Here is a 23,480-nt window from a genome sequence, read left to right on the forward strand (position 1 = left end):
CCCAGCTTGGTTATCTGCTATGTCTTCTTATGGCTGAGACCAAGTTCTCCAACTTTCATGAATGAATTGCAAAGAATGTCAAACCCCTTCCCAATTCTAAAGAGACTACAACCACATATCTATGAATTTCAAATATTTGTAAGAAGCTCAATAAAGAGATGTGAAAATCTAAACACTTACCTGATATATGAATAACAGAGAAGACATAGATACTAGAAATAAAGTCAATTACAAGTTATTAAACTAGAAATAAACTTTAAATTGGAAGAAAAGTGAAAAAAGCACCTACCCTGCCACTCTGAGAAGCAGAAACATCCTCTGACATCACTGGAATTGCAGATGCCTCGATGAGGAAAACCACAGTTATTTACACAGTGAGGAATGTCACATGCTTCACCTTTCCAGTTTTCAGGACATTCACACTGAGCAGTGTTGCTGCTGTTGCTGATCTTACATTCTCCTCGGCCTGAGCAATTATTCGGACACATGTCAAAACTATAAAAACAGTGAGAGAAAATTAAATCAAAACAAAGCAACACTTGTAATAATTTAGGAGAACTTTCTCCTACACAAGGTTTAAGAATGTCACTGTCTTTCCAGTTCATTCACAAGCACAGCTGCAGTACTTACCATTCAGCCTAAATAGGGTCACCCAACAAAGCATAGCTTGGGTAAGTAATGAAATCAAATTGACCTTGCTGGATTCTCTTAAGAGATAAGTGAAAGAACTTACAAAGAGAGAAGAAATTCTTGCAAAATGTTCAGGCTTAGCTTCTCAAGATGGAATGACTATCCTATTCTTGGTAGCCACAAATGATGAGCATTACAAAAATTACGAAATGCATGTTGCAAGTTTGCAGAAGAAAAGGATAAGACAAACTGCCAACAATGCACCATCATCCTTATGGTATATATATATGGATAGTCTCTGCAAGTTTACAAAATTTGTTAAAGATTATTGCCCAGATTATTGCAGGTGGCAGCAGCATCACCCAGGAGGTATTTAGAAACACAGATTCTCAGGCACCGCTCTGCTGAACTACAATTTCTGGGTAGGGCCCAGAAATTTGTGCCTTAACAAGTCCTACAGAAGATTCTTGTGCATGTGAAGTTTGAGAAGCCCTAGCCTAAACTCACATCTCCCTTCTATCCCCTCCCCTTCAGAGAAGAAATTCACCAGTTTCCCACTCTCAATGCCATGACTTTCTAATCTTCCATTCCTACTGGGCCCCCGACTCCACCCTCCCCAGCTAGGGTGACCTAAAAGCCTCCTTTGCTTACTCAACCTCATAGCTGTCAGCTTCCTCCTTCCTGACACTTTCTTCTCTGGGCTTCTATGACAACAAAGCTCACAGGCATTCCTATGCCCCTTAGCTACCTCTACTATCCCTCTCCTCACTGTGCACACGCCCCATAGGCCAGTCACTGTGCACACGCCCCATAGGCCAGTCACTGTGCACATGCCCCATAGGCCAGTCAGTCACAGTGCACATGCCCCATAGCCAGCCACTGTGCACATGCCCCATAGGCCAAGCACTGTGCACATGCCCCATAGGCCAGTCAGTCACTGTGCACATGCCCCATAGGCCAGTCAGTCACAGTGCACATGCCCCATAGGCCAGTCAGTCACAGTGCACATGCCCCATAGGCCAGTCAGTCACTGTGCACATGCCCCATAGGCCAGTCAGTCACTGTGCACATGCCCCATAGGCCAGTCAGTCACTGTGCACATGCCCCATAGGCCAGTCAGTCACTGTGCACATGCCCCATAGGCCAGTCAGTCACTGTGCACATGCCCCATAGGCCAGTCAGTCACTGTGCACATGCCCCATAGGCCAGTCAGTCACTGTGCACATGCCCCATAGGCCAGTCAGTCACTGTGCACATGCCCCATAGGCCAGTCAGTCACAGTGCACATGCCCCATAGGCCAGTCAGTCACTGTGCACATGCCCCATAGCCAGCCACTGTGCACATGCCCCATAGGCCAAGCACTGTGCACATGCCCCATAGGCCAGTCAGTCACTGTGCACATGCCCCATAGGCCAAGCACTGTGCACATGCCCCATAGGCCAGTCAGTCACTGTGCACATCCCCATAGGCCAGCCACTGTGCACATGCCCCATAGCCAGCCACTGTCCACATGCCCGATAGGCCAGGCACTGTGCACATGCCCCATAGGCCAGTCAGTCACTGTGCACATCCCCATAGGCCAGCCACTGTGCACATGCCCCATAGCCAGCCACTGTGCACATGCCCGATAGGCCAGCCACTGTGCACATGCCCCATAGCCAGCCACTGTGCACATGCCCGATAGGCCAGCCACTGTGCACATGCCCCATAGCCAGCCACTGTGCACATGCCCCATAGCCAGCCACTGTGCACATGCCCCATAGGCCAGTCACTGTGCACATGCCCCATAGGCCAGTCAGTCACTGTCCAAATGGCACTGATTTCCAGATGACATCCCAACTCGAACAGGAATTCTGAGTCCTAGATCCCAATATCAATGTCCTGTTTAGACATCTCATATGTACCCAACCAACCTATCAACATCTCCCCTCAACCCAGCCTTTATTCCTGTGTCACTAAAAATCACCTTGCTAGTACTGTGTGTGATAAGCCACCTAAGCTGCCAAATCACACACCCTGGGCGCCTGAAAGACTGAATCACCACACTAATCAAGATAGAGACAGCTTCAAATCAGCCTGAATGAATACTGAGATCATGAGAAAATGGGCAGAATAACAACCCAACATTAAGGTTACACGTAGAGATGACTGCCTATGCCAGGAGCTGGCAAACTTATTTTGTAAGAGGCCAAATAGTATTTTAGGATTTGAGGGCCACAGAAGTTCTTTATCACAAGCCGCCAGCCTATTTAACTACTTATGAAAAGAAACATTTCTTCTTTTTTTTCTTTTCAGTTTGAAGTGAAAGTGGGTTTATTAGTGAAGCAGTGAGGCAGAGAATAGGCTACTCCACAGAGAGAGCAGCCCCCATAGTGAAATTTGCTTCCTTTACTGAGGTTCATTTAATCGGGGGGCATTTCTTAAGAGGAAAAATAGAAAAGACAAAAGCCTCTCTAGCTCTGTCCATGGTTGTTCAGTGGTTAGAGCACCGGACTATACACCGAAGGGTCATAGGTTTGATTCCTGGTCAAGGGTATGTACCTGGGTTGTGGGTTCGCTCCCTGCCCCCCAGTTGGGGCACAAGCAGAAGGCAGCCAATCGATTTGTCTCTCTTACACTGACATTTTCTCTCTCTCCCCGGCACCCCACTTCCTCCCCTTCTACTCTCTCTGAAAAGCAATGGAAAAAATATCGTCAGGTGAAGATTAGCAACAACCAAAGTTAGCTTCTCTCCATATCACAACAAATTCCAAAAGCTGCTAAAGTCTGTCTGTCTACATTTCCTTTGTAACCTCAACTAAGTTGTCATCAATGGTCCAACCACTGAGTACATGAAAACTACTACTATTTGTTAAATCGTACTTAGCAAAAACCCTCTGTTTTAATCCATTAGCAGGAAAATACCCCTCTCTTCCAGGAGAAGCTCAATAGCAGAAAGATCTAGGTTGAAACTGTGGTTCAAGCACTTTAACAATGTATTGTTTCCCACTAGTTTCTTCAATTATAAAACAAGTAGAAAAACAGTGCCCATATTTCACTGAGTTTTAAAAAAAACTTTAAATGAGAAAATACATTCAAACTGCTTACCGCAATGCCTGTCACACCGTAAGCCCTCAATATATGTTAGTCATTATTATTGTTAAAACAAAGTATACAGTCTTTTGAATAAAACTGCAAATATTAGACTTAAATATCTTACTTGTAAGTGATATTAAATCCAGTCAAATTATAAGCAGCATCACTAAAAAAATGCAGCAGGGCATAACCTGATGTGGCAACAACCTCAGGGACAGTCTCGTTGCCGTCTCTTTCAGGAACAATCAGGCCACTGAAATGAAAACACATTTCTTATCAAGGGAAACACACTCATAGACACATCACATGGTGGCAAACACAAACTCAGAGCTGAAATTCATCCTTATAATTTAAAAAACCACTTCCAGGAGGAGGGGTAACTTCCTGTGATAAATGCATGGTACAACCCTATTAGTTCTGGTTTCTCTGGGGAATAGATATGAATCTTTTGCTAAATTCCCCTTTATTCTGGGTTATATTTCTATTAAGATTTGAAATCAATGGCCCTATTCTTCTTTTTTTAATAAACATTTTTATAATGCTTCTTTGAAAAACTGAATAAACCTCTAATAATCACAGAAGGTAACAAACTTCATGAGTTGATGAATGTCAAATACTAGCAAAAGACATGAAAAGTAAAAATATAAATAAGTAAGCTTGATAAACAAACACATAATCCCAAATACATCCTGATGTATTTTCTTTGCCTAATTAATACCAGATTACATTATATAGTCTACTAGAGGCCTAGTGCACAAATTCGTGCATCAGTGAGGTCCCTTGGCCTGGCCTACGGGATCGGGCCCAAACTGGCTCTCAGATATATCCTGAGGGGTTCTGGATTGCGAGAGGGCACAGGCCAGGCCAAGGGACCCCACTGGTGCACGAGTGGGGCTGGGAAGAGACACAGGAGGTTGGCCAGCCAGGGAGGAACTGTGGGAGGGCTCCAGGGCGTGTCCAGCCCATCTTGCTCAGTCTCTATTGGTCGGACCCCAGCAGCAAGCTAACCTACTGATTGGAGTGTCTGCCCCCTGGTGGTCAGTGCACATCATAGTGAGCAGTTGAGCGGCCTTAGCATATCATTAGCATATTATGCTTTGATTGGTTGAATGGACGACTGGATACTTAGCATATTAGGCTTTTATTATATAGGATTTTATCAGTAATCCTACCTAATAAAAGAGTAATGTGCAAATTGACCATACCTTCGCTACACCCATAAGCCACGCCCAGCAGCCATGCCCACCAGCCAATCAGGAGCAAATATGCAAATAAACCCAACCAAGATGGCTGCAGCCACAGAGAGCAGGAGGGAGGCTTAGGTTTCCCTGGCAACAGAGGAAGACAAGCTTTCTGCCTGCCCTTGCTGGCCTAGGCCTCCACTCAAGGCTACAAAGTTTCAATTATAAAACAAATCCAAACAGAAATGGCGGCAGCCACGGAGCTGGAAAGAGCGGGAGGCAAGGGTTGCCCCCAGCAATGGAGGAAGCTAAGCTTCTGCAGCCCTGGCCAGCCCAGGCCTCCGCTTAAGGCTACAAAGTTTCAATTATATTAGATACATAAGTCCCAACAGAAATGGCTGCATCCACAGAGTGAGCAGAAGGCTTGGCTCCACTCCAGGCTACAAAGTTTCAATTGTAGAAGGTAAATAAACCCCAGATACCAGGGCCTCCACTTGGGTCGCCAGGGGGTGTGGCCGGCCTGCAAACTACCACAGGCCCCTCGCCCAGGCCGCCCCACACCCCAAGGGAACCCCCACCCTGATCCGGGACACCCTTCAGGGCAAACCATCTGGCCCCCACCCATGCACCAGGCCTCTATCCTATCTAATAAAAGAGTAATATGCAGATTGACCATCACTCCAACACACAAGACCAAGATAGCTGCCCTCATGTGGTCAAAGATCCTGCCCCCATGTGGACACAAGATGGCCACCACAAGATGGCCAGCAGCAGAGGACAGCTGGGGGTGACCCAGGCCTGCAGGGGAGAGCAGTTGGGGGGGACCAGGCCTGCAGGGGAGGGCAGTTGAGGGGGACCAAGCCTGCAGGGGATGGCAGTTATGGGTGACCAGGCCTGAAGGGGAGGGCAGTTAGGGGCAAACAGGCTGGCAGGGGAGCAGTTAGACATTAATCAGGCTGGCAGGGGAGTGGTTAGGGGGTGGTCAGGCTGGCAGGTGGAAGCGGTTAGGGGCATTCAGGAAGGCAGGCAGGTGAGCAGTTGGGAGACAGCAGTCCTGGATTGTGAGAGCGATGTCCGACTGCCCGTCTAAAGGGGCAGTCGGACATCCCTCGAGGGGTCCCAGATTGGAGAGGATGCAGGCTGGGCTGAGGGACACCACCACCCCCCACCCCCCATCCCCGTGCACAAATTTCGTGCACCGGGCCTCTAGTATACCATAAGCATTTCCCATATTACTAAAAGTTCCTTCAGAACTTATGGTATCTCACTCTAGTACACAAAAATATTCACTGGGTGCCTAGAGAGGGAAAGAATTACGTCAAGGTTCTAAATGATGGCTTTAAGGTTCCAGACCCATAATTCCAACTTGCTTTCCAGAAGATACGTGCCGACCTGAAGTCCCATCAATAAAGACTGAAAGAGTCAATCCCACATCACCCCACCAAGTAAGATTACTATTCCTATTTTAGCTTCGCTAATAAGTAAAAAGTGATTTTTAAATTTTGATGCTGAGTTTCTTTTACACTCCCAATGTTAACCATTTTTCCTATGTTTACCTGCCTATTGCATATCTTCATATGCTCAATATCTTCAATTATTGAGGCACTGTCTCCACCACCAATACCACCACCTCATTCTTTAGAAGCCTAAATCCTTACCAGGTCTTATGCAATATGTTCCACACACACAACACCAACAAATGAACAAAAATCTCAACCATTATTCTCTTCCCTTCATTCACTTGACCCTAGCCAAACTGGCCTCTTTGCTTCATAATTTGCAATACACCCAGAGAAAACACCATACAACACCTTCATCTTAGGTTTTAAAAACTGAAGACTACAGAACAGAATTCAGATTAAAAGTCCACATCTTCTGAATCCTGTGTGGTTTTTTTCTTTATTGGCTGAACTATCTGCTGCCAGGCTCTCTCCACTCCAGGTCCCCAGCACATTACCACTGGGTTGATTCCTCTATCCAAGTCCTCCTGACCCAACAGCATTTCTCAGCTCCCCATCTTGTGTCAGGATTTCCAAATTGTTCTGTTTATCAGTGGTTTAGAGGTTTTGTGTTTCAGGTAAATTTCAATTTTCAAACCTGTATTTTCTCACTATAATTTTAGAAAATTTATATTCCAACACTATGCCACAGGTTAAATTTTAATACAATCAATGGATTAGTCTATACTATCAGTTAGCCAACTTTTTTTATAGAAACCTAAAATTTTTCCTGTTTTCTCTACATATACTTTGGGTTCTCTCAAAAGTCATCAATTATAACGATTACAGCCTTCTACTTATTTATATGTTGCTGTTGATTCACATGTCTGCTCAACAAATACCCAGTCCAGGTGAAGCACAGCATTGATTATGCATACCTGTTTGGCTGATGTTCCCACAAGGCTAATGGCAAGCTGATTACAAGTGCCCAGCACATTACAAAACTCCATATATTTGGATTAATGAACTCAGTATCAAGTGAACCCAAAAAAAGTACTATCATGATAACATCATACTATAGATAGTTTTTGCGCTTATGTTAAAATTTGTGGTGCCTCTTGCTATAATGCAAGGAATACTTCAAATTCTGGCATAAAGATATACATGCTCAACACTTAGCAAATGACATTTTGATGCTTAGCATGGCCTATCCATCCTGATCTTTGGCCTTGAAAGTGAATCTTAGAAACTGGTTCTTAGTTCAAAATATGTTAGAGAGATTTCTAAGCCAAAGCGAGGGGAGAAATACAAGGGCACATTAGTCCCTGGTCTCCTGTGTCCTTTGGCAACTCTTGTACTGTTTACTCTGTTACTTCCTCACCCACATGAGACTAGTCCCATGTGAGGAATACAAAAAAATATTTGTTGAATTGATTTCCATTTAGTCAAGGAAATAAAATACTTATAGGGGGTGGGGAGAATCCAGAAAGTGAGTTGTAGATAAAAAAAACTGACAAATATGACTCCCTAAGGAGATGTGTATTTTAAAAATATATCTATAATAATAAAAGGGTAATATGCTAATTACATCAGACATCCTTCCGGATGAAGCCGGTGGCCGGAGGGAAGCCAGGGTCCCAGGTGCCTGCTGGCAGCCAGAGTGAAGCCCAGGTCCTGGGTACCAGAGGGAAGCCGGTGCTGGCAGCCGGGGGAAGGCAGGCCTACTCTAGCCCCAATTTTGTACATCGGGCCTCTAGTTATTTTATAAACCTTCTATCAAGTTAAAGGAAGAAAAATAGGATGGTTTTGAATTCCTATATGGTAAAAAAGATAACAACACAGCCAGTTATCCTATATAATAAAAGCTTAATATGCTAAGTGTCTGGTCATCCAGTTGGCCATTCAACCAATCAAAGCATAATATGCTAATGATATGCTAAGGCCACTCAACCACTTGCTATGACGTGCACTGACTACCTGTGGGCAGGCAATCAACCAGTCACTATGATGTGCACTGACGACCAGGGGGCAGGTGCTCTGACCGGTAGATTAGCTTGCTGCGGTGGTCCAGCCAATCAGGAATGAGCGAGATGGGCCGGACATGCCCTGGAGCCCTCCCGTGGTCCCACCCCGGCTGGCCAACCTCCTGTGTCCCTCCCCAGCCCCAATTGTACACCGGTGGGGTCTCTCAGCCTGGCCTGCGCCCTGTCGCAATCTGGGACCCTTTGGGGGATGTCAGAGAGCCAGTTTCAGCCTGATGGTGGAAAAGGACCACTTGCTATGATACACACTGACCACCAGGGGGCATATGCTCAACCCAGGAGCTGCCCCTTGGTGGTCAATGCACTCCCACAGGGGGAGCGCCACTCAGCCAAAAGCCAGGCTCATGGCTGACGAGTGCAGCGGTGGTGGCGGGAGCCTCTCCCACCTCCGCAGCAGTGCTAAGGATGTCCTACTGATGGCCTAAGCTGTCAGTTGGACATCTCCCGAGGGCGCCCAAACATAGGCCGGGCTGAGGGACCACCCCCCAAGTGCACAAATTTTGTGCACCGGGCCTCTAGTTGTTAATAAAAACTAAAATGCCAAAAGCAATTTAGAACACGCCATATATTGGGTGTGAAGCTATTTTAACAATATGGAATACAATTATTGAAAAAATATTATAATACATAAATGGTATATTCCTCATTCTCCTCAGATAACCATTGTTCATTTTCTGTGTATTCTTCCATAAAGTTTCCCTCACCCATAAGTACACACACACACACACACACACACACACACCTATATTAGCATTTAACAAATACCTCCTGAAGGCCTATGTAATGAGGAACACAGAAAGGATTAAAATTAACATGATCCCTGATTTAATTTTTTAAAGAAATATTAATATTCAACATATTACTCACAAAACATTTTTAAAATGTAAACTTCACCACTACCAGGAGAAGCAGGTGAACAATACTACCATCATGACTGTACTGAGCAGGAAATTAAAAAGAGAAGTCAAGTACTCTGCCCAAAGACTTACCTAGTAGTTACAGGAAACCAAGTCAGGCCTCCAGAAATAGTACTCTTTCCATGAAATAGTGTGTTAAGGAATAATAAAGGTGAGTCCAGTAAGAATGCAATCTAGGACATATGTTTGAATTCAGAAATCATATGATTAACAACTAATATGAGTGAACTTACCTAAAGGCAGCAATTAGTGGTGCATAAATTGAGTCCCCATCATAAACATATAAATGGTCCCAACTACACTCTGTAGCAAAATGATTGAAACGGAGTCTCATTATTCTATTTGGCCTGAAAAAAAAAAAACCAACAAAAAATAATTTATAATAATCATCACTATCAAACATTTGAAAAATATATACCTAGGTTTTTCATTTACAGAGAGGAGAAATTAATACTAAGGAGTATTTCATTATTTGTCAAAGATTTACTTAGTATTTACTATATGCAAGAGACCACTGAACATGCACTGATAAACAAAATAGACATGGTCTGTGCCTCTTTGGGCCTTATAGCCTACACAGTAGCTATTCATTAACAGCCTCTGAACCAACCCATTAGCCCTTCCAGTTCTGCACTTCCTTCTTCAACCGAAGATTCCACACTACATCATTTCATAATCACACCTGCCAATTCTCTAAACTCACCTGCCCCTCTAACTTTTCATGGAACTACTTGGCAAAAGCCGTGGTCTACAGGCAAACAGTTACCTGCTTTGACTTTGAACCCAAACAAAACTAATCCGTGCCAGAGAAAGTCACACCACCGAGTAGGCTGGCTCCAGTATTGGTCATTGCTCACCAACTTCAAATGGTACTTCAATTCTGCCAGCAGTCCTATTACTAACTCTCTCTCTCCTTCTCCACAACTGGTATTCTCAATTACTATTTCAAGCCATTCAGTCCCACCCACTTCTCTGCTTCTGTTCAGCACCAAGACAAAAATCTCTCAAATTCCCATTTTTCAAAACAGATACACCTACCTACTTCTCCTTCCATTTCTCAAATATTTAGCATCTCCCTTATCTGAAACCTCTACATCCACATTTAAATCTCCTTCAGTATCACATATTTTACAAAACAACAAAACATAAAAAGCTTCATATCCCAACTCTTTTTCGAGTTATTACCCCACCCATCCCTTTCTCCTCTTAATAGAGTAAAACTCTACAGAAGACTTTGTTTTCTCCATTTCTTCATATCCCACTTAGCCCTTCACTCTCTAACCTGGCTTCAGCTCAAACAGCTCTTGGTATTAGCAACACCATCTAGTTCCTGCGGATGCCTAATTATATGTCTCCAGTCTAGACTTTCCTCTACCTCACACTTATCTATCTAAATAACATCTCTAACAACTAAGTAAATACACAAATAAGTTAACTCAGATGGTGATAAGTACTGTGAAGAAATTAAAGGAATTATGTTATGGTAGTACACCAGGTGGTGGGGAAATAACCCCAGAAAGCTTTGAAGGAGATTAGAATGACAAGAAATAAGCCATATGAAAAGCTTAGGAACAAACGTTTCAGGCAGAGGAAACAGCATGGTCTTAAAGACTCAGGAAGAAATAAGTTGATGTGAAAGGACAATATGAAGAAAATCAGCATATCTGAAACAGCAAATCGAGGGAACCTCATGAGATAAGAAGTAAGAGGTAAGCAAGGGGCAAAAGCAAAAATCAAAAGGCCAATTTCAAGGCTATTACAGGGGCCAAGGAAGTTGAGGGTGGTGGTTTTTAAAATAATTTCAGAGATTAATATGAAAAGGAGAATGCAGAAGGATTTGGGCGATATTCTAGAAGGAAAATGGACAGAACTTACTGATAGGCTGAATATGGGGATAAGAGGAAGGAGAAATTATTTTTTGCTTAGGCTGAGTAGGAACAACCACTGAGATCTCATGCTGAGCAATGGCGGAGAAGGACACCAGAAGGGAGTGGACTGACAGAAAGGGCAAGGGCAGACCATAGAGCACAAGTTCTCAAAAGTGTGGTCCACAGAACACCAGGGGCCCTGAGACCCTTTTAGGGGCCCAAGAGGTCAAGACTATGTACATAATAATTAATATTAAGCTATCATGTACCTTATCATCATGTTGGCATTTACTAATGGTACAAGAGCAAATTGTGGGTAAAACTGATGACACCTTGGAACCTAGCAAGACAGTAGCACCAAACTGTACTAGCAATCACTGTTATGCTTCACCATCACTCCCTCACAGAAAGAAAAGAAATGACAGCTTCATTTAAGCATAGCTTTATTACAAGGTAAAAACTATTCATTTTATTAATGGTACTCATTCTTTTTAATATTATGCATGACAAGGTGGGAAGTATGCATAAAGCACTTCTGCTACCTAACAAAGTACAATGGTTTCAAGGAAACTCACTTTTGAAATTGAGTTGTGAGCTGAACTAGTTGCTTTTCTTTTAGAACACCATTTACCATTTTTACTTGAAAGAACAAACTATGGTTTTTCAGACTTGGATATATGGCAGATATTTTCTTGAAAATGAACAAAGTAAAACTGTCACTTCAAAGAAAACAATTGGCAGTATTTGGTGCCAAAGATAAAAAACAAGCTTTCAAGCAATAATTAGAGCTTTGGAAGATTGATATCTGCCACCTAGACACAACTTCCCAATATTTAAAACGTTCTGATGAGATTGATGGTGATATAACTAATGTGATTTTTTAAATAGATTTGAGAGAGAGAGAAACATCGATTTTTATTGTTCTACCCATTTATGCATTCACTGGTTGATTCTTCTATGTGCCCTAAACAGGAATCTAATCTGCAACCTTGGGTATCAGGACAATGCTCTAACCACCTGACTACCTGGCCATAGCCCAATGTGATTTTTTTAAAATATCATATAATGAAATATATCAACATTTGGGATATCTGCATAATTCAGTGAGCCAATATTTTCCAAATGACCACATATCATGTTATAAAACCATGCACAGGTTAAAGATCCATTCAAGTACAAGAAAACTAATTACTTTTAATTTAACAAATTCCTAAAGTTCATTCACATTGTTTCATAGTCCACATTGCAATTTACTTTTAAGAAACTACCACTTTTCAAAGACTACCATCCACAATTCTTTAAAAGCACTATAAAAACCCCTTCCCTTTTCCCACTTCATATTCAAATGAAGTCTAATTTTCTTCACATACTTCACCATCGTAACATTGAAACAAAGTGAATGCATAAAAAATGATAATCTAGCTGTCTTCTATTAATCCAGAGAAGAGATTTACAAAAATGTAAAGCAATGCCATTCTTTTATTAACTTTTTAAATACAGGGCTTCTTTTTTCATAAAAATATGTCATTTGTGCTAACACATAGTGGGTTTATTAGTTGTTTTTAAACTGAATTAAATAGTATTTCTTAGTTTTAATTTTTAATATGATAAAAACCGATATAACCCACAAAAACAAAAGTTATTTAGAATTCTATAAATTTAAGAGTGTAATGAGGTCCTGAAACCAAAAAGTTTGAGAAACACTGCTTTAAGTAAGGTTTGCTAAAGGTAAGAAAAAGAAGGTAACAGCTGGAGAGGCATGGGAGCGAAGAGAAGGAGTTGTTTGGACAATAACAGTTATTCTAACTTTCATCCCCACAATAAAAATAGGTATTTAGAAAAATGACACAATATTATGATTTTCTAATGCATTAGCACATCACTTAAAATACTCCTGTTTTTTTAACTAGTACAATTGAAAATATACAAAATTCTGGTGTGTACAATTCCTCTACAGCATTAAATCAACACAAAAAGCCCTAGCCGGTTTGGCTCAGTGGATAGAGCATCGGCCTGCGAACTGAAGGGTCCCCAGGTTCGATTCCGGTCAAGGGCACATGCCCAGGTTGTGGGCTCGATTCCCAGTGGGGGAGTTGCAGGAGGCAGCTGATCAATGATTCCCTCTCATCATGGATGTTTCCACCTCCCTTTCCCTCTTCCTTCCTCTCTGAAATCAATAAAAATAAAAAAATAAAAATAAATCAACACAAAAAGTTTTTTTAAGTAAAAATAAAGATTAAGAAAAATAAAATAAAATTTACTTATAAGAAATTATTGAATAAAAATATTTAAGTACTTTATGCTACAGTTTGTTAATTTTACTTGTAGGAAAAGTAATGCTACACTGAGCTCTATCCTAAAAAAAAAAAAAAATCAATTAGCCATTATTACTTACTGTCCTTCAATGAGCCATGTGCACTTCGTTTTATATTTATAATTTCCAGGTCCATCTGTTACAAACCCAGAAGATCCAGTTAATCTGTAATTTAAAGAAAAAAACTTAAGTTCATCAAGATTTTATATATTAATAATATATTTTCTAATTCTCAATACAATCCAAATTAAGCAAAGTGAGATGCATACTATATAACAAGAAGATAAATGCATAGTTATATTCAGATTACACAAATATAGATAAAACTAACATATACACTTAAGAAGTTACAAATATACTAAAATCAACACAAATAAACAAAAAACATTATCTAAATCTTTCCAGATAAGGAAAATCATACATTATACCATAAAAATGGCCACAAAAACTTATTTATAAATATGAGTTGGTATTTTAAAAAATAACATCACAAAGCCCTGGCTGGTGTGCTCAATGGTTAGAGTGTTGGCCAGTGCACAAAGGTTCGATTCCTAGCCCTGGTGGGGGTACATGAGGGAGGCAACCAATCAATGTATCTCTCGCAAATCAGTGTTCCTCTCTCTCTGTTTCTCTCTCTCACTCCTCCCTCCACTTTTTGTAGAAAAAAAAATCAATGGAAAAAATATCCTCAGGTGAGGATTGACCAAAAAAAATTTCACATTAACAGTTATACGTATTTAATACAATAACATTATAGACAGCATAACTGTGATGGGCAAACACATCAAGCCACAACTCACAACAGATCCACCATAGCCATTTAAGCTGCTTCTTCTGAAGTGGCAATCTATAACCAACCCTCTTTGAACAGTGTACATCAGCACCTGTCTTCCCACACTCGTGCCAAGCCGGAAGTTTGGCAATATTTTGAGATCTTGCCAATATGATAGGCATATCCTACTATTTAATTAATGTTTTGACTGGTACTAGCCCTTGTTTGAATCTTCTCATCACTTGTTCATTTGCATTTCTCCCTTTGTGAATTTAGATTCCATATTCTTTGCCTACTTTGCGACCAAGAGGTCTTTTCAAATTAATATTTAGGAGCTCTTTTTATATTAAGGAGCTCCCATTTGTATGTTATATATACTATAAATATGTTTTCTCACTCTCCTTTTTTCTTTATACTTTATTTCTAGTATATTGTGTTATATAGAAACTAGAGGCCTGATGCACGAAATTCGTGCACAGGGGGTGTGTGACCCTCAGCCCAGCCTGCACCCTCTCCAATCTGGGACCCCTTGAGGGATGTCCGACTACCCGTTTAGGCACAATCCTGGTAGGATCAGGCCTAAATGGGCAGTCGGACATCCCTCTCACAATCCAGGACTGCTAGCTCCCAACTGCTTGCCTGCCTGCCTTCCTGATTGCCCCAACCGCTTCTGCTTTCCAGCCTGATCACCCCCTAACCACTCCCCTGCCAGCCTGATTGATGCCTAACTGTTCCCCTGCCAGCCTGATTGCCCCTAACTGCCCTCCCCTGCAGGCCTGGTCACCCCTAACTGTCCTCCCCTGCTGGCCTGATTGCCCACAACTGCCCTCCCTTGCAGGCCTGGTCCCTCCCAACTGCCCTCCCCTGCTGGCCATATTGTGGTGGCCATCTTGTGTCCACATGGGGGCAGCCATCTTTGACCACATAGGGGCAGCCATCCTGTGTGTTGGAGTGATGGTCAATTTGCATATTACTCTTTTATTAGATAGGCTTTTTATTATTTAAGAAGGATGCTATTTCCCTTCTCACTGCTGTTTCCAGGTCATTTTTCCTCCAACTTCCACCAACAATGTCAGTCTCTCTGAAACAGACACTCTTTTGGATCAGTCTCCCTTACTTTTTTAGATATCTACTGAGATCCCAATTACATCTCACCCACTGAAGACATTAGTATCTAGTTCACTGCCTTTCACTCAACTACTTCAACATCTGAGATGTTCCATCCCAATCCCAGATTTTCCATTTCATAATTTCAACATTAAAATCTTTCTCCATCCCATTTTAGTTACTCAGTCTTCTAGGTCTTGTCATTACCAGTAACAGCACAACCACCAAAATGTTCATTTTACATGTCCTGTACTCCTATACTATTACCATCTCTTCTCTCTCCAATTCATTTAGCTTTCTTCTCCCTTCCCAATGAGACATCAGCCCCATTGGGACCTCCAACCCACTAGACCAACTCTCCTCCATGTTCATCCCCACTACCCACACATTTCACTTTCCCACTTCCCCAGTTAAGATCCCATAACCTATCACAATTATAATGCCCTGAAAATCTCGACTTCTTTGCCCTTCTCTACCTCTGCTATAAATTGACACAAATGTCTCCATGTTTTACTCCCCAATGTCTATTCACCCCCAAAATGTTAGTCTGAGCCAATCATGGTTTCTTGTGCCCTCTGCCAATAATTGATTGCCAAAGGGAAGCAATCCAGAGCATATAAGGCATTTCCATGATCATCAAGAACCTAATATTCTTCTATCTTGTTTTGTCATCTTCAATATGTGGCTTCCACCTCATAATCCAAGATGCTGCTTAAACTCCAGCTATTATTCCCACAGTCTACCCAGCAAGAAGGAGGAAAAGAAAACAAGGCACATATCGCCTCCAAGTCAAACATGACAATGCAATCAGCCAAAAGTTAGACAAATCTAAATGTAGAGACTGAGGTATGTAGCCATGACCCCAGATAACCATGCATCCAATGAAAATCAGGACTTTCTTTACTAGAGAAGTGGAGAAAGACTAGGAACAATCATTCTTAGTCTTTATCACAACATGGAACCTAATATTTAAATGTGAGGGGATGTCTGATGAAGGACTTCTGGAAAGTATTTTCTGATTCTTAAAGACAGTGTGGTAGACAGAGAGATGTGCCACCTAGATCTCCCCTTCAAGGAAGAACTTGCTGCCAGATGCAGCAGGGAGTCTGGTCATCAGACAGCCTCCAGCTGCCAGTCCTTCATGAGCTGTCTTCCCAGGGCAGCCCACACCAGAGCAGGTATAAAGGCTGAGCATTTCAATCCAACATGGAACTCTGATAAGCAATCCTTGCCCCTTGGGCAGGCTTGCATTAAAGCTCTTCTTTTGCCCAGTTCTGCTCTCAGCCCCTTCCTCTCACAGTTGTTATAAACAACTTGTACTCCAAACTCCATCTCAGCAAACGTTTCCAAGAAACCCTACAAAAGACATCCAGAGAGACTATACTTCTCCCTCTGGACTGCTACAGTGGATTTTACAGTTAGAAGTACCGCAGCCTGAACACAAAGCCAACACCAAGGATGACAAATCAAAGAAAAGCAAAAGTCCCTGAAGAGCAATACCAACCAACCACAGAGTCCACCCCAGTTTTATTGGTAATTAAATTTCCCACTGGTTACTGTTTTAGAGAGCGATCTCAAGAGGGAGAGAGAGCACACCCATGCATGCACTACCTTAATTCTTTGTTTTAGGCTCTCCTACCTCCAAAAGTTTATGGCTTTCTATTATACTTGTTTTGCTCTTAAGAGTTTCTATTGCCTTCACATGGACATGCTCAGGTGTTTGTAAATCAGCATCACCTTTAGAAAAGAAATAGGCCATTTTTATTTTAAATATTTATTTAGTATCTTTAAACATGCATATTTACATAATTTTACAGATAATCCTAATCCTATCTAATAAAAGATGTTCCATCCCAATCCCAGATGGTTAATATGCAAATTAACCATCACTCTGCTACACCCACCAGCCATTCCCACTAGCCACGCCCACCAGCCAATCAGGAGCTATTATGCAAATTAACCCAACCAAGATGACTGCGGCCATGGAGAGAGCAGGAGGGAGGCTTGGGTTTCCCCGGCAATAGAGGAAGCCAAGCTTTCCGCACACCCTGGCCGGCCCAGGCCTCCGCTTAGGGCTACAAAGTTTCAATTATAGAAGATAAATCCTAACAAAAATGGCAGCAGCCACGGAGCTGGAGAGAGCAGGCTAGGGTTGCCCCTGGCGATGGAGGAAGCCAAGCTTTCCACCTGCCCTGGCTGGCCTAGGCCTCCACTCCAGGCTACAAAGTTTCAATTATAGAAGGTGAATAAACCCCAACAGAAATGGCTGCCGCTACAGAGCGAGCAGAAGGCTTGGCTCCGCTCCAGGCTACAAAGTTTCAATTGTAGAAGATAAATATATCCCAGATACCAGGGCCTCCACTTGGGTCGCTGGGGGGCATGGCCGGCCTGCAAACCACCACAGGCCCCTCACCCAGGCCGCCCCACGCCCCAAGGGAACCCCCACCCTGATCCGGGACACCCTTCAGGGCAAACCAGCTGGCCCCCACCCATGCAACAGGCCTCTATCCTATCTAATAAAAGAGTAATATGCAGATTGACCATCACTCCAACACACAAGATCAAGATAGCTGCCCTCATGTGGTCAAAGATCCTGCCCCCATGTGGACACAAGATGGCCACCACAAGATGGCCAGCAGGGGAGGGAAATTGGGAGGGACCAGGCCTGCAAGGGAGGGCAGTTGGGGATGATCAAACCTGCAGGGGAGGGCAAGTTAGGGGTGACCAGGCCGGCAGAGGAGGGAAGTTGGGGGCAAACAGGCTGGCAGGGGAGCAGTTAGACATCAATCAGGCTGGCAGGGGAGTGGTTGGGGGGTGATCAGGCTGGCAGGCAGAAGTGGTTAGGGGCAATCAGGAAGGCAGGCAGGTGAGCAGTTGGGAGCCAGCAGTCCTGGATTTTGAGAGGGATGTCCGACTGCACTAAATGGCCCAGACTGGAGAGGGTGCAGACTGGGCTGAGGGACACCCCCCCCCGCCTGTGCACGAATTTTGTGCACCGGGCCTCTAGTATATAAAAAACCAGGGGCCATCACGACCGAAACAACAAGACGGACAACTGAACACAGGCTGAGTGGGGCGACAAGGCTGGCAGGGGAGTTAGTGAGGGATGACTAACGACTGAACGACAGGGTACGTAGGGCGACCAGGCCAGCAGGGGGGTTAGTGAGAAACGACCAAACGACTGAACAGCAGGCTGCGTGGAGCGACCAGGCCAGCAGGGAGGTTAGTGAGAGACGACCAAGTGACTGAACAAGCAGGCTGTGTGGGGCAACCAGGCCGGCGGAGGGGCAGTTGGGGGCGACCAGGCCAGCAGGGGGAGGGGGGCAGTTAGGGGCGATCAGGCCAGCAGGCAGAGGCGGTTAGGGGTGATCAGGCTGGCAGGGGGAGGGGCAGTTAGGGGCAATCAAGCAGACAGGCAGGTGAGCAGTTAGAAGCCAGCGGTCCCGGATTATGATAGGGATGTCCTACTGCCGGTTTAGGCCCGATACTGAGGATCGGGCCTAAACCGGCAGTCAGACATCCCCTGAGGGGTCCTGGATTGGAGAGGGTAAAGGCTGGGCTGAGGGGACCCCCCACACACATGTACGAATTTCATGCACCGGGCCTCTAGTGAATAGATATAATCACAGGCTTTTTTGGGCAACTAAAAAACAATTCTTCCTGGTTCTCCCACCTACCCCCCACCAAGATAAACATTTAACCACTAGCAAGCATTCTTTACTATTTTTCTTCATGCTCATGAGCCCATGATGTATGCTTGGTGCTTACATAATTTTTTATTACAGAAATTAATTATTACACAAACTTTTGTGCATCTTTGTTCTCTCACTCAACAAAACTTTGTGGGACTCTCTCCAACTATCAGGTCTAATTCATTCCTTTTCATGTAGCATAATATTCCAACCTATAGAGATATAATTTTTTTCTGCCCTTCTCCTACTAACATTCATTCTGTTTTCAATTGCTTGGCATTATATACATTGCTGCAATAAATAACCCTATACATATGGCCTAACTGGTGCTTTTATTTCTAAGAATAGAATCTTAGGAGGTTTACTGGGCCAAAAGGAATATGAATTGTAATTGTTAACCAGGCTGCCAAATTATTTTCCCAAAGGCTGTAACAATTCATATTTTCACCTGCAATATGTAAAAATATTCTATTCTCCACATTTCCTCTGTATTAGGTATTGTTTCTTTTAAATTTTACCAGTTTTTAATTTGAAATTCCCTGTGTCCTAGTGAATGACCAACAAGTGGTTATTGAAAATTTAGAAAGAATTGAAAGGGGAAGGCCAGGAATAGCAACCTAAAATTTCAGGTCAAGTTTTATAGTAAAATTAGAGTACCAGGACACTGGTACTACCTGTACCCACTTCAGCAGTAGTCACACAAATGAATCAAAAAGAAACATAAAGACATTTTGACAATATAAAAACAGAAATATAAGGAATTAATGCCTTGCTACTACCAATTTACCAATTTGAATATATGCTGAGGGTAATTCTACAGTGAAAATGAATACAGAAAATAGGGAAATCCTCCATAGGAGGCAGATTTCAAAGGAGTCATCTTATTAACTATTTCTTTCTAATTTATTTGTATTATTTCCAGACAATATGGCCTGTAAAATCTCAACTTTTCTCATCTGTTCAGACTTTCTATATGACCTTGGACATTGATAAACTTTGACCAAAGTTCCTTGGATATTAAAAAAACAACAACAACAACAAAAAACAGCCCTAACCAGTTTGGCTCAGTGGATAGAGCATCGGCCTGCCGACTGAAGGGTCCCAGGTTCGATTCCAGTCAAGAGCATGTACCTTGGTTGCGGGCACATCCCCAGTAGGGGGTGTGCAGGAGGCGGCTGATCGATGTTTCTCTCTCATTGATGTTTCTAACTCTCTATCCCTCTCCCTTCCTCTCGGTAAAAAATCAATAAAATATTTTTTAAAAATAGCCTATTGTAGGAATGTGAAATACTATTTATATACGCACATATAATTAAGTTTATTGAATGCACTATTCAATTCCTTTATATTCTTTTTTTTTTTTTTTAAATATATTTTATTGATTTTTTACAGAGAGGAAGAGAGAGAGGGATAGAGAGTTAGAAACATCGATGAGAGAGGACATCGATCAGCTGCCTCTTGCACACCCCCTACTGGGGATGTGCCCGCAACCAAGGTACATGCCCTTGACCGGAATCGAACCTGGGACCCTTGAGTCCGCAGGCCGACGCTCTATCCACTGAGCCAAACCGGTTTCGGCTCCTTTATATTCTTACTTAATTTTATCTACATTTAAATCTAACTCTGAGACATGTATGTTGAAATCCCATACCACAACTGCTTAACTGATGACATTTCACAGATTAATTTTGCTTTATATATTTAGCTATTAAGCCAAACCAGCTTATGACAGTAAGATCTTCATAAATTATGCCTTTTAAAAAAATGTTTTTACTGATTTCAGAGAGAGGAAGGGAGAGGGAGAAGGAGAGGAAGATAGAAACATCAATGATGACAGAGAATCATTAATTGACACACACCTCATCCCCCCACTGGGGATCCAGCCAGCAACTCGGACATGTGCCCTGACCAGGAATCGAACTGTGACCTCTTGGTTCATGGGTCAACGCTCAACGACTGAGCCACACCGGCTGGGCAAATTATGCCTTTTATGATAACAATCAATTAACCTAGTTTGATGCTCAAATTGTACCTTGTCTATTATAATTATTAGAATAAACATATCTTCCTGTGATTTTTCCTATGTCTGCAGGATCTATACTGATGCCCCCACCCCTTAGTCATTGATACTGGTAATTTTTTCTCTTTAACAATCTCTCCATCAGCTTATCAATATTATTCTTTTCTAACTATTATCTTTATCAATCGCCTATAACAGCTCACTGCTAAACAAATGCTGAACACTGTTTTCACTTTTCACCTTTTTTCATAAAAGCAAAAATCCTCTTTGGATTTCTTTTGGTTAGCAAAAACAGGTACAAATGTAAGTCTTTTGTAAAATGAAATGGCAAACCATGAACTTTTGAAAAGTGGGGCATACCTGTATCATTGTTAAATTTACTGAAGAAAATTGTCCCTAAGATTTAAGTCTCTTAAAACTATCACTATTCTTAGAAAACGCATGCTAAAGTATTTTGAAGGGTCAAGGGTCATAATATACTGTATATATAGCTTACTCTCAAATGGTTCGAGTAAAAAAAACTATAGGGGAGGAGGCAAGGAGAGCATGCAAATGACATTTTCATCTCTTCCTCTCTGTGCTCTGCCCAACATATCTTACAATCCTACCTAATAAAACAGTACTATGCAAATTGACCGCACCTTCGCTACGCCCAAGCCACGCCCACCAGCCAATCAGGTCGAGTATGCAAATTACCTAACAAAGATGGCGGTTGATTTGCATACGCTGAGGGAGGGAGGAGTGAAGACTGAAGACAACTTAGAAGGAAGAGGGAGGAAAAGCGGAAAGCAAGGTGACTGCCAGAGGGAAAGCCGGGTAGGGCAGAGCGGGGCGGGCGGCAGCGGTGCTCGGGTGCAGGCGCGGCTGCAGCGGCCGCTTGCAGGATTCTTCCTGCAAATGGGCTACTAGTTCACTGATATTTCTCTTCATCTGTGTCTAAAGTTCTCAAAATCAGTTACCGTTTTTTCAATTCCCATTCTTTTTTAAATTTTCTAATTCTCTGCTGAAATTCATCTTGTAATTTGAATTCTTAAAGATAGTACTCATTTATTTCAGTCTGTTTCTAATCATTCTAATTGCTGACTCTCCTGTGTGCATGTGTCTTCACTAATGTCCTTTTTCTGTTCCAAGATCCAATCCAGAATTACACTGCATAGATTTGTCATATCTTCTTAATCTCCCTGGCCCTTTTTAATAACTTAAATTTTAGTTGAGATAACAGATTCACATGTAGTTATAAGAAAGTATACAGAGTGATTCCTTGTACACATTGACTAGTTTCCCCAAATGGTAACATTTTTCAAAATTACAATATATCACAACCAGAATACTGACACTGATAAATCAATCTTACTGAGATTTCACAATTTTATTTATACTCGTGTGTGTGTGTGTGTGTGTGTGTGTGTGTGTGTGTAAGTTTATACAATTTGGTTCATGTATCCACCACAATCAATATACTGAACAGTTTCAACACTACAAGGATTTCTTATATTTATAACCACTCAGACCTCTCTACCACATTTCCCCCAAGCACTCCCCATCCATAACCCCTGGCAATATTTAATCTGTCAATTTTATCTTTAGCAATGTCCCTCTTTGTGACTGGTTATTTTCTCTGCTCTAAAGTCCAATTTATCATATACTAATATAGCCAATTCCTACCTTTTTTTAAAGAAAATGTTTGCATGGTATAGTTTTTCCATTCTTTTACTTTCTACCTACCTACATTGTGGAATCTGAAGTGACTTTCCTATAAGCTGCATATAGTTGGGTCACTTTTTTTTTATCCACTCTACATTTAGATTAAAGTAATTATTATTACATTTATGGTAATTATTGATATGTTAAGGCTTAAGTCTGCTGTTCTATTACTTCTTTTATGTTTCTATGGTTCTCATTCTTCTGTTTCTCTCTTTTTGCCTTCCTATGGGGGGAGGGTACTTGAACATTTTTAAAGATTCCATCTTATAGTTTTTATCTTTTGTACAGTTTTCTTAATGGTTACCCTAGGTATCAGAATATAACTATCTTATCTTATAATAGACAAATATGCAAATTGACTGCACCTTCGCTACACCCAAGCCACGCCCATCAACCACGCCCACCAGGAAACAGTTGCAGGGACGCTGGGTGTGGCGGAGCCCAAGGCCGGGAAAGCCTCGGGCGGCTTTCCCGGCCTTGGGCGCCAGCGGGGTGCCTGCGCCGATCACAGGAGACCACTGGGGGTCGGCTCCTGCGATCGGGTGCAGGGACGCTGGGTGCGGCCGAGCCCAAGGCCACTGCCCAGGGCCAAGCCCGGACCCTGAAAGAAGGCAGAAGGCGGTGGCCACAGCCAAGGCCTGGGTCCCCGGTGCCGGCAGAAAACTGGTGCAGGCAGCCAGGTGAATGAAGGTCTATTGCACGAATCTTCGTGCAAATG

The 23,480-nt window shown here is 42.6% G+C and overlaps 1 protein-coding gene across 3 annotated transcripts in view; it reads right to left on the bottom strand.

The window, feature by feature from the left end:
- The window catches only part of ATRN (attractin), a 167,202-nt gene that overhangs the window by 116,445 nt on the left and 27,277 nt on the right, over window positions 1-23,480 (bottom strand). For all 3 annotated transcript variants that reach the window (XM_028144728.2, XM_054724370.1, XM_008141034.3), the window contains exons 2-5: window positions 13,549-13,632; window positions 9,519-9,632; window positions 3,831-3,959; window positions 290-495 (exon numbers count right to left, since the gene is read on the bottom strand). In XM_028144728.2, coding sequence (XP_028000529.2) covers window positions 290-495; window positions 3,831-3,959; window positions 9,519-9,632; window positions 13,549-13,632 — 533 coding nt within the window. The remainder of the gene's footprint in view (window positions 1-289; window positions 496-3,830; window positions 3,960-9,518; window positions 9,633-13,548; window positions 13,633-23,480) is intronic.

This window comes from Eptesicus fuscus, chromosome 12 (assembly GCF_027574615.1).
Source record: "Eptesicus fuscus isolate TK198812 chromosome 12, DD_ASM_mEF_20220401, whole genome shotgun sequence".
In the NCBI taxonomy this organism is placed as follows: domain Eukaryota; kingdom Metazoa; phylum Chordata; class Mammalia; order Chiroptera; family Vespertilionidae; genus Eptesicus; species Eptesicus fuscus.